General features: G+C 28.3%; 1 protein-coding gene across 7 annotated transcripts in view; it reads right to left on the bottom strand.

Annotated features, from left to right (window-relative positions):
* Calx (sodium/calcium exchanger 3) overlaps nt 1–12,025 on the bottom strand; it is an 80,909-nt gene that overhangs the window by 54,794 nt on the left and 14,090 nt on the right. For all 7 annotated transcript variants that reach the window (XM_087415201.1, XM_087415202.1, XM_087415203.1 and 4 more), the window contains exon 3: nt 3,220–3,311. In XM_087415201.1, the coding sequence (XP_087271327.1) occupies nt 3,220–3,311 (92 nt within the window). The remainder of the gene's footprint in view (nt 1–3,219; nt 3,312–12,025) is intronic.

Here is a 12,025-nt window from a genome sequence, read left to right as displayed (position 1 = left end):
TTTATTTAGTAGCAAAGATATTACAGTATGAAAAATTCGATACGAAAACATATGCGATGGAAATTATAACTTCTTAATGTTTCTCTTAAAAATTGCGTAGTTTTTAAGTAATATGAAAAAATTGCTGGTAATGTAGAACGTGAATCAAAAATTATTACAATAAGAGTTGATCGAAAAATAGAAAGTAAGAGAATGGTTTCATGGTTTCGCATTCTATACATATGTAATGTGCATATACATGAGCTGCAGCATACAATTGCACGTTGCACGTGTTTTCGTGGTCTTGTAGTATGCAAATCGTAACTTGCACGTGGACGTGAGCGTTGAAACAAAATCAGACGACTTTTATTCACCGAGAAAAAGGCATCGAGATCAAAGGCTCTTTGTTTGCGCAATCTGCTGATATATCAAGTTGAAATTAAAAAGTTAATCGAGGCACAAAAATGATCGTAAAAATATCGCGTAATATTTTAAATAATGTGCTCAAAATATGGATAAATTCTGCAAGCACATTTTTAAAATTATTATATTTTATTTATTAACGAGATGATTTATCCAGTTATTTACTTATATTTATTATTTATATTTTAATATGTTATTTACTCATTTTTAATATCTCCATCTCCGTCCCTTCATATACAAATTTAATATCCACGAATAGAAGAAAATATCTAAAAAATTAAATTGCTTTTAAAGATACAAATAAGTTTTTTTTTTGTCTTTGTTAGCTCTTTTGAGTCTCATATAATTGAATAAAGTCGTTATATTATACAGAATATTCACTCGACGTAATTACAGAAATATCTTTTTTCGTTTGAAATTTTTCGTTAGAAAGAAGTTATGCGATTTGAAGGAATCAAATATCATAGTTAATAAAGTATTAAAGTCCAAAACCATATTTTTTTTCAGATTTTAAAGTTTACCGTTGTTATTGTTAATAAAATCCTTTATTTTTATTAATATCATGTTGTGGCAAACAAAAATATGTTATATAATATTTATATAATATTTATTATATGTAAAATATTTATTTTTCTATATCGAGCATTGAAGGGAAGAATTTTTTCTTGAAAATTCTTCCTTTAAAAATAACAGAGACATTTCAGAGGTGACATTAAGAGTGACACATTGTATGTAACGTACATTTGTAAATGGAGATGACAGAAGACTCAAAAACATGAAATGTATAATTTGATATTACAAATCTGAATCACGGAAGCTAGTGCGAAATTTTAGTGCAGTTAGTATGCAAAAGTCTGCGAGAATCACGTGCACACTCGTCAAAATTTATCACTCTAATTACAAAAACAAGACGATCGGCAATTGACACCATTTCACATCCTTCTTTTAATTTGCACGAAATAAGCGTCTATTCCAATGTTCTATTCTACTAATTATCATGTCATGAATGAAGCCTTGTGTTATGGCAAAGCCATTAATAATTATGGAGAAGCACTACAGCGGACCTGATTGTTTTAAAAGCCTGTGTTTCAAATTTCACATAAAATAAATAACTGAATAAATAAAGCGCGATTTCCTTATCCAAACAAAAAAAAATAATTATTTTTGTGTTATTTACAAAAAAAACGTCTTTTTTTTTAAATATGCATAAATATTTAATGAAATAATTGAACATAAAAGAGGTAGAAAATTTACTAAAAAATTTAATTGTATAATTTATATATTATATATTTCAACTTATATATATTAGATGCGCAACTAAGTTCTCGCTGTTATTTTGATGAAAATGCATCAAAATAACAGCGAGAACTTAGTTGCGCACCTAATATATATATATATTAAAAAATATGAAACAGTAAGAATGTTTAAATATTAAATAACAATACAGACAAAATTATAATATAATGTTTATAATTTAAACAAAATGATATTAATACATATATATATACATATATTGACAATTATAAGAAATGTTTATTCCTTCCTGATTTTGCTGTAAAAAATTCCTGAAAATATCACGAAATGATAATTCGCGGTGAATAAAAAATCCGTTTGTATTAAAATGTGTACATACTACTGTGACAGTTAATTAAATCAATCAGCGCGGGACTAACTGATGCGCAAGAAAAAATTTGGACAAGCGCAAAATGTCCGTTTATTCAAGACTTACGTTCAATTATGACGGATCCAGACAGAGAACCAGCGCGTGATACATGCATGAAGAGACACGTGGAAATCAATTTTTATCAAGGACAAATCATCGGCGTTCTTATCACGAAATATCGATCTATTTATATAATTAATCGCGATTAATCTTAATAGCGTCGCCAATCGTCACGCTCGTGCTTTTATCGATCGACATTTCTCTTTTCTTCTTTTCTCTTCTTTTAAATATTAAAACTTTGATTATATAACTTTAACTAGTAAAACTTAAGATACCTATAGGCAAATAAGGATGTAAGATGTAATGCAGATATTTAATAATTCTTTATGTTTTGTCTATTTATAAATATTAATAGTTTTCCTTATAAATATCGAGTATTCATTATTAAGGTTGTTTCGAATTTAAACATATTTAAATATTAAAGCATACCGTTTTTTATTGCAATTAAACATAATTATTCGAAAATAGATAAGTTTTTATGTGGTGTTCCCGTTAGAGTCAAAGTTTTCCCATCACATTTATCCTCGTCAAGAGACTGAAAGGTCTTCCACCGAACTTCGTATCAGCAAAAATTGCATTGGATCGAGTGAAAAGAACAACGTAAGCAAGTGACGGCGCTATCGAAATCAAATGCTGAAAGTTTAAATCGAGATTTTGCTTCTTATATATTTTGCTTATAAACATATATAGATATAAAGTACACGATAAAAAAAGTAATTTAAATTTGTGTATCACATTTTCTTACGAGCACGCAAAAAAGCTCCTAAAAGAAAAATTAATCCCACAAAATTATCTTGTATTTTCCTTATTGCAACATTTTTTAGAACAAAGTAACTGAAATATTTGTTACGGAAAAATAATTGAAATTCATTAAAATAATTTATCTGTTATATACACTGCAATTATTGTATCACATTCACTTCATTGACTGTAAATTTTTAACTTCTCGGGAACTTTTGTTTCGTATACCTATTTAAATGCTTGATCCTGTATTTTAAAAAATAGGAAAAGGAAGTATTATCGTAATGACTTCAAAGTATGTCGGAAAATTCAGTATTAAAAAATCTAATCAAATTGATAAAAGATTTAATCACCTCCTTGCAGCACCGGCTCGCCCAATTCGACATAGAAAAGAGCATCCTTCTCGTAGGAATCCTCTTCGATAATTTCCAGGTTGATAACTTTTCTGAAACAATTACAGAATAGTTCCAAACAATTGCTGTGAAAATAACGTCTGAAAATAATAAGTTTACAAGAAAATATATATATATATATATATATATATATATGGACACGATTCTACGTTAAATTGAATAAATACATATTTTTTGTTCTTTAGGACTTTTTATATTTATTTTTATCAGGTTTTAATAATCTCATGATGTTTCTTGAAAGAAATGTGGAATTTTTAAATTTACATAAATTCCAAAGTCACGATATTTTTAGCTCTAACTTTGGTTAAACGATTTAAAAATTCGGCGATCAATCATTTTAAAGCAGATTTATTACATTTTCCACATGAATAAATTTATAAATCACATAATTTTTATAGAAAATATGTACTTAAGTACACACATTTTTAAAGGATTTAATTGGACTCTCAAGATTTAAATAAAAAGTAAAATTCACCATGACAAATAAGAGTAAAAAAAAACATATTTTTAATTTTTCGTACCTTTTTTTTAAATAAAAAAAATATATATAAATTTAAAAAAATTAATTGATAAAATATTTATCTGAATAGATATTATTATACAGATATTTTTATACATAATGACTGTATCTATTTTTAGATTGCGCATCAAATTTTTTAAATTAAATTTATTAGATTTAATTCTCGTTACATATAATTACATAATTCATTGGAGACATTAAAAGTTGTCAGACAATTAAACGCGAACTGTCTCGTACTGTTTCGAACTGTACGAACGACAGGACAACGTCGCGGAAATCGATTTATTACTTTAGATAATTAAGTATCGGATAACTGTACAACTTGCAGGCGCACATTAGCGTCAGAAAGCATAATTGAAGACTTCTTGGAAGCGTATTCTATTTTCTATATATTGTAGCCAGTATAGTCTCGGCGGGATAGTCATCAATTTTCATTGAGAACAGAAACTATAGAATACCTTTTGATATGCAAAATACTTTCAGTTGGATATATCAAAATTTTCTAAGTAAAAAGTTAATGTAACATGAGATTTTTTAAATTATTATTGTTATAACATCAATTATTTAAAATGCAGAGAAGAATTACTCAATAAATCAATTTCATCTTTTCTATATATTATTAATTCATATAACTTATATTACACTGTAAAAAATAAAATGTTAATTATAACTTAAAGACTTATAGTGAACGTATGTCTTTCTAAGACATGCAAAAATGTTAAGATTAACTTTAATTTTAATATTTTTGCATGTTTCAGAAAATGCACTATACGACTATAAGTAAAAATTTAATTGAACATTTACGACTATAAGTAAACATTTCATTTTTTACAGTGTATTAATTCTATATTATTAATTCGTATCATTAATTATTAATACTTTTTCACTTTTTTCGAATGATATAAATATAACAAAAATAGCGGATAAGAACTCAATTACTTCTTGTAATTATTTATTATTTTCTGTAATAGACTGTTAGGAGAATTGTAAAGAATACAATTTTGCTGGGTTATTTTGTGCACGGATAATATGTGTAGAACAACATGAAAATGTCAAACTATATGTCATAGGCACACATCGATATGTGGCGTTTTTTTTTTGTATAAACAATCTTGATATAAATTCCGTTCATAAACTTCTAGTGACATACAATAAAATTCGAACACGCAAACTTGGTAACGCTATTAATTACAACAGTATAATAGAAAAATTGACAATGCTTGGCCGCATTATTTACGGAACAGTAAAATTATAAATGATTATTAATTATTTATTAAAAATTTATATTAGGTACTGTAAATATATTAATTTAAAGCGAAAAAGAAAACTCGTATTTTTAATAAATTTTAAACTCACTGTTATGTTAATATATTAATATATATTATTAATGTATATATAATTATAACTTACATTTAAATTTTAATATTTTTAATAAATTGAAAACGTTAGATACATCTAAGAAATGTATGTACCATTCAATAAAAAAATAGATCTTATAAGAGACAAGTCACCAGAGAAAAGAAAAAGCTTAACATTTCAGAGAAGAACTCTTAAATATATTTCTTGAGCATTGTGAAAACTTTCCTTCGAGGAAACGATTCCTTCGAGAATTCCACACATAAGAAAAATTAGCTAAGATATCAGTTATGTATAGCATGTGTCGAGCTTTCATAATACGTAGCAGTAATATGAAACTATACAAGTGCAACGGAACGAAAGCTCGTTAAGGCGGAGAACTTCATTTAGCGGCGTTATAATTAAACCAACTAATGCTTGTTATCTTGACAGTGAAGCACCTTTGCACGCGAGACTTAATACGCGTTCATTTATACTGTGCATGCGACTATTCCTTCGCTTTATTGCAAATCTGTTTCAGTGTAATATTCCTCTACGACAATTAGAGTGCCTCTGGATGAATATAAATTGCAGCTTTGCATGTTTAATTTTTTTCGGAAGATGATGGATTTCTCTCTGAACGAGGAAATGAAAGATAAGATTAGGAATGTATAATAATTAATTCCTCCTGATCCTTAAATCTTAATTGGGAAAGATAGAATTAGGAATGTCGCGTAATTTGCTTTTTTATCTTTAAATCTTAATTCGTACAATTCCGCTTTTAATTTAAAAAAAAATCGACATTAATATTCAGCAGCAAATCCTGCGAAGATTTTTTTATGTCATATTAACGAGGTAACTGCGAAACTAACTGCTGTGCAAAATCGCTTCGTTGTACTCGACATAAACAAATCACGTCGATTTATTCTTCAGAGAAATGGCGAGTGTGATTTATTAATCCACGAATACAGAGCGATGCCGAGTTTGCACTTAATTGCGAGTTAACTGACTACAAATGGCTGCGGAAAGCAGTGTAATGCTTTTAATAGTCCGAGATATCGTCTAACGTGATTAGCCGACCCTTTATGTTGGAGATCTTAAGGTCTTGGGATAAATTGTATTACATCATGTAACATGTCTCGTGTCTTACTAAAATGAGTTTTTTCGCTTTAACAAATCTCGAGAAAGTCAGTTTCAAAAAACAAACCGAAAATTATCTATAAATTTTTTACAATCTTTTTGAAATCTCAAAGCTTTATTGAAGACTTTTCTTTAAATAATTCCGAGTAAAGTTTCGTTCAGCACTGTTCAGATAAAACAGTACTTTTATAAATTTAGATTCTACGTTTTTCCAAATCTTCGCATTTTAAATTATAATTAAAAGTAAGAATATCTACAAGGTGTCCCTTAATTGTTGGTTGAGCGCTTTTGTATAAATAGAGCGGACTAAATTGAGTCAAAAAGTCCTCTATCATTTTGCAACAGTTAACAAGATATTAATTACTAAAACTCACTGAATATTGGTTTCAATAATTTTTTACTCAAATGCTATCAACTTACAGAAAAACAGCAAGAGATAAAAATTGTTATTTTCTTCTCATAAAGTTCTAAGAATTTTTTCAGAATTTTTTAATATCGCATTTTCTCATGTTAGTAAAAATAATTGTCAATAAGAAAATGCTGAAAAGTTAAAGAATTCTGAAAAAATTCTTAGAGCTCTATAGGAAGAAAATAAACAATTTCTGACTCTTGCTGTTTTGTAATGTTAATAGTATTTAAGTAAAAAATTATTGAAAACCAAATTCGGCAATTTTTAGTAATTAACATCTATCATTAATTATTGCAAAAATTGCAAAAATATAAGAGGATTTTTCGATTCAGTTTAATACGCTCTATCTACACAAAAACGTTTGACCAAAAATTGTGAGACACCCTGCACATATTCTTACTTTTAATTTAAAATACGAAGATTAGGAAAAACGTAGAATCTAAATTTATTACAATAGCGTTTGGCCAAAAATTGTGGGACATCTGTGCGTGCGTGAGTGCGTATACATCTACACCCCTTACTTGCTACACAATGACGCAACTCAAAAAATAAAGTTTTCCAGAAAATAAGTTTAAATGTTACAAAACATAAAAATTTTGCAATTATTATATATTATAATGCAATTTTGTTGTAACATTGTAGAGAAATAAAAATGTATTCTTTTAAAGTATATTCTTTCTCTTTTCTTTACGTTTATTTCATTCTTCCTCTGCATCTTAAAAATGACAATTTCCTATTATATCATATATTGTTAGCAATTGAATAGATAATTGTAATGTGAATTAATATCATCAGTGTATTAAATATTAAACAAAATTAAATAATGAGCAATAAATAACAAATTCAAGTTTTTTAAATATATTTTTAAGTAATTATTTTCCCAAGATCTAGGCTGTTGTATTCAAAATACTTCTTTATATATAAAAAGTTCCTATTATGGATTTTTCTTTTCTGTTTAAGATAATTCACATCTGTCATTCCTAAAAAAAAAAAAAAAAACATCCTCTACACAAGTACACTTTAGTAAAAGAGCAAATATTTCGGAGCCATCGTTCGAGTACGAAATAAAATGTCGTTTACTTGAACCATTCTTGCACGAGATGCGAATCGAGTCGCTCATGCGAGTAGAAGGGGAATAAGAAGGGTTTTCACCCTTGGCGAAGAGAAGAGATTAAATATAACATCAGTGGCGGCTTAGCGCGAAAAACATCACATTTTATATCTATTTATACAAATTACAAACTATTTGCTGTTTTTATTTAATAACTTTAAAGTTATTAAATAAATACGTATGAATATAGTATTTTGAAAATCAAATACAACATTATCGGCAAACATTTGAGAAAAATTAACGAGAGGCGCCGCTTTTCCTTAACGATATGAATGCCGACGCCCATGCTGCGAGATTGATCCGATCACCCAGTGTAAGCCAAAGTAACATTATAACGAGCATAACAGCCAGAGCAAGCTCGGAATTCATACGTTCAAAGCGTTGCCAACGCGCAGTGGTGTCCAAAAGAAAGAAAAAGAAATTTGCATGCACGCACGAACGTAGATAACTTTGCAATTTTTTTTATTTATTGCAAAGAACGCTGATTGAATCCGACATGTCGCAACGGAATAGATTGTTTGTTCGCTGACAATATTAATGTCTTTTTATTTGTCCTTGTCACACATATAGTACGGTCTAAAACTTTTAATTAAAGTTTCCAATCTTATTTACTATACAATAAAAATATTTTGCATCTATGCACTGAAAAAATATACTAAATTAAATCCTTTATATTAAATCCTTTGTTTGAATGATCTCAATTAAATATTTATTGAATATAAAGATATATTTATTTGGTACAAAATCATTCATTAGATTTAACTATATCATTTCTTAATGTTAAAATAACACATTCTATGAGTAAGTAAACAAGTAATATAAAAATAATATATGTTTTAGAACATTTTACAAATTTTAAGATAAAAAATAAAATACATGTTAATTTAAACGTTAATATTCTTTTACACTTTGTTTACAAATTGTATCAAAATTATATTTTCTGCATTAATTTTTTTTTACATAATATTTGTCTTACAATCTAATACATTCATTTCGTGAATTAATATAAAAATTTGAGTAAACCATTTGGAAAATGTATTAAATGTAATATAAATTTCAATTGTGCGAAAATTTCTTTTTTGTATCTTCCCATATAATATACTTGCATTTTAACGCATTTATTAATTTATTTTATTATAATTTTATAAAAATACTCCGAATTTTTTCTTTCAAAAATAAGCTAAAAAATCATCAGACTTTTCTATCGGTCTTGAATTTTATTTCTCCAAATATAATTCTTTGAAGAAAAGTAATAACTGTCTGGAGCCAAGTCAGGACAGTAAAGTGGACGATTTCTTGAACAGTATTCTTGAATATCAACCTTCCTTAAAATCAATGTGTACATGGCCACATTGCCATGCAACAACAAGCGATAGCTCGCGGCATTGGATTTCTTTAATGGCATATCCCTCGAGTGATACATTAAGAAAACGTAATACTATCCTGTGACGATGATATTTGAAATCAGTCAGAAAAATCTTCTCAGAATCCCATGGAATCGTGGTTGTGATCTTCTTTTAAAATTTTCGTTTTTATATGTCACCTTTGCTCTCTCGTGCCTTGGCGAACCAGGACGTCGCCATTCCATGAATTCTCTTTTTGATAGAGGATCATGGTAAATGCCATAGTTTCACCTCCAGATTCAATAACTTCTTTCTCTCAGCCTTCCTAAAAGGATAAAAGCTCTCGACAACATCTCACTCATTTTTGCCTTTTGAACTGCCGAAGGAAGTTTTGACACTTATCCCAAGTTAACTTTATTTATGATATTCGTGCAGGATCCGATTGTGGTTTTTTATAAGTCTTGCTACTAATTCCATGATCTTTAGCTACTTGTCTTTCAATACTTCTTTCTTCAGAAGACTTTTTTCTTCATAACGTTCGTGTTGTTTCTTCATAATTGTTAGCCGGCCTTGGCGTGATTCAATGGATACTCTTCCTAAATGGAATTGTATTGCTCATTTTTTCACGGTGAATCGCAAAGGAGAAAAATCTCACAAATAATATTTAGACGCTCTTTAATCTCCAATAAACTATTTTTAATTTTCTTAAGGGAATCCTCGACAACGCATAGACGTATGTCAATGAAATTTTTACTTGAACTTGTGAAGAATCAATTAAGCAATCGTCAATGACACATCCTTTTTATAGTATTGTTTAAAGGCTGATCAATCCCAAAACTTTTTTCTTGCTGCATAAACATGATATTACTTCCTTTTAGAGCATCTTTTGGTTATCTATGAATTTTTGATAATAATAAATAATTTATCAATAAATAATTTTCCTTAGTCATATTTCACAACAATTTTGTTAGTTTTTTAAAATGTCGGAGTATTTCTAAACAAAGAAAAGTTCCAAAAATATTGCAAAAATGTAGATTTCATTCTGAATATGGATAAAACGTAATATAACTTTTGTATATTGCGTAATGTATAACAGAATATACAGAAAATGATTGAAGCTGATTTGCATGAATCTAAATGACATCGCCAGGTTAAATAACCGACAGCTATTCCTGGCAACCGACTGACACTTCCGTTGTAAGTTAAATTAATTAGTGCCCACGTGGAAGCCGTGATGATAGGCGCGCGTGGATTAAATTAACTCTCAAGTTTCAAAAATGACATCGAAGGCATGACAGCGCAATGATAACGCGCGTTATCCGCCCTTTATCGAGGGCAGATAAGTTTCTATACAGTTGAGAAACGGATGAACGCCGGCGGGAGAAGGTCTAACTATAAATAGCGTTAGAATATCCATTTAAGCCTGTACGCACGTTAAATCGATCGACCTCTACCCGTTACAATGGGGTCTTACGTTACTGCTTGATAAACACTGATCTCTTTTCTTCCAGTGGGAAATTTACTTATTTATAGCTTCCTCAATCGTGTCGGGTGCCTAACGATAATGAACGTTTGGCACAAATTTTAAGGGTGCATAGGCATATCGAAGTTTGGAAGCACCCTCAACTTTCGACAAAATAATAGGCTAAGAGTACTTCGCTTGGTATTCACGTAAATTACATACTGCGCATAATATTTGTGCCAATCTTACTTAGAAAGTATACAGAATGTTTAAGAAAAATGGAAGAGAGAGCAGATAGTGAAAAAGAGCAAATTGTGAAAAAATATCTCAAATGACAACTCAAATAGCAAGCTGATATACTATTTTTTGTCATTTTGACATTATAATGATGTCTTTAATGTTCCTCGTCAAAATGATGATAAATAATGTTAGCTTGCTATCTGGGAAATCGAAAAATTGATCTGACTGAAGATAGAAGCAATCCTCGTTTTATATACGCTATGATACTCATTCATTCTCTCTTTAATTCATTTTCTCTTTAATAAATCAGTTGCTTATTTTATACATATAAAAATATTCAAACAGAAATATTGAATAAAGAATAATTTATAAAATATTTCATTTTTCATGTAGAAACATATTGAAACAAAATTTAAATATGAAAAATATTTAAAAACTATTATCACATTTTGATAATTTTATTCATTATTAGATATCTAATATATTATAGTAATATTATCCGCTTCATAAATATCAAATGTATCATCTTTTTAATACCCATATCATATATTTTGTAAATCTATATATATTTCTGTATAAAACACATATTCTGGTTGTAATTTTTTTGACTTTGTTGGACCGGTCAGTCTATTTTTCAATCTGAATTTTAGAATATACAGGTAATACAAGAATTTCGGAAGGAATGAAGCAGTCGCGTCTCATCTATTCGTCTTATTTCTCACCCGTGCCTCCGAATACCATCCAAATCTCGCTGGTATCGAATGTTGATATCCGGTTATATTTCCCTGTAAATTCCTAGCAGTAAGAGGATTTGCAGGAAATTGTGTGTCGCTGAGTGCCCGAATATTCGTGACTATTTTTTGAATTGAAAATTTTCTTTTTAAGAAAAAGGGAAAAGAGCAATGAGAACAAAGTAAATTTACACGAAAGATGTGCGATGTCGTAATATATGAAAGCTATTTAAAGAAAAGATAGATTTTTCCATAAATTTAGAATAATTTTCTTTATTAAAAATAAGAATTAAATAAATTTTTTATAATTATAATCAATTATATATAAAATAAGAATAGAATTATTTTTATTTATATGTTATTTTTATATAATAGATATTAATTTTCTAACTATTTCTTTTTTGATAATAAAAAAAATCCCAATTTATAAAACTTTATATAAGTAAATAATCATT

The sequence above is a fragment of the Acromyrmex echinatior genome, chromosome 17, assembly GCF_024713525.1.
Source record: "Acromyrmex echinatior isolate Ae372 chromosome 17, ASM2471352v2, whole genome shotgun sequence".
Lineage (NCBI taxonomy): Eukaryota > Metazoa > Arthropoda > Insecta > Hymenoptera > Formicidae > Acromyrmex > Acromyrmex echinatior.
This window is presented reverse-complemented; position numbering and strand designations above follow the sequence as displayed.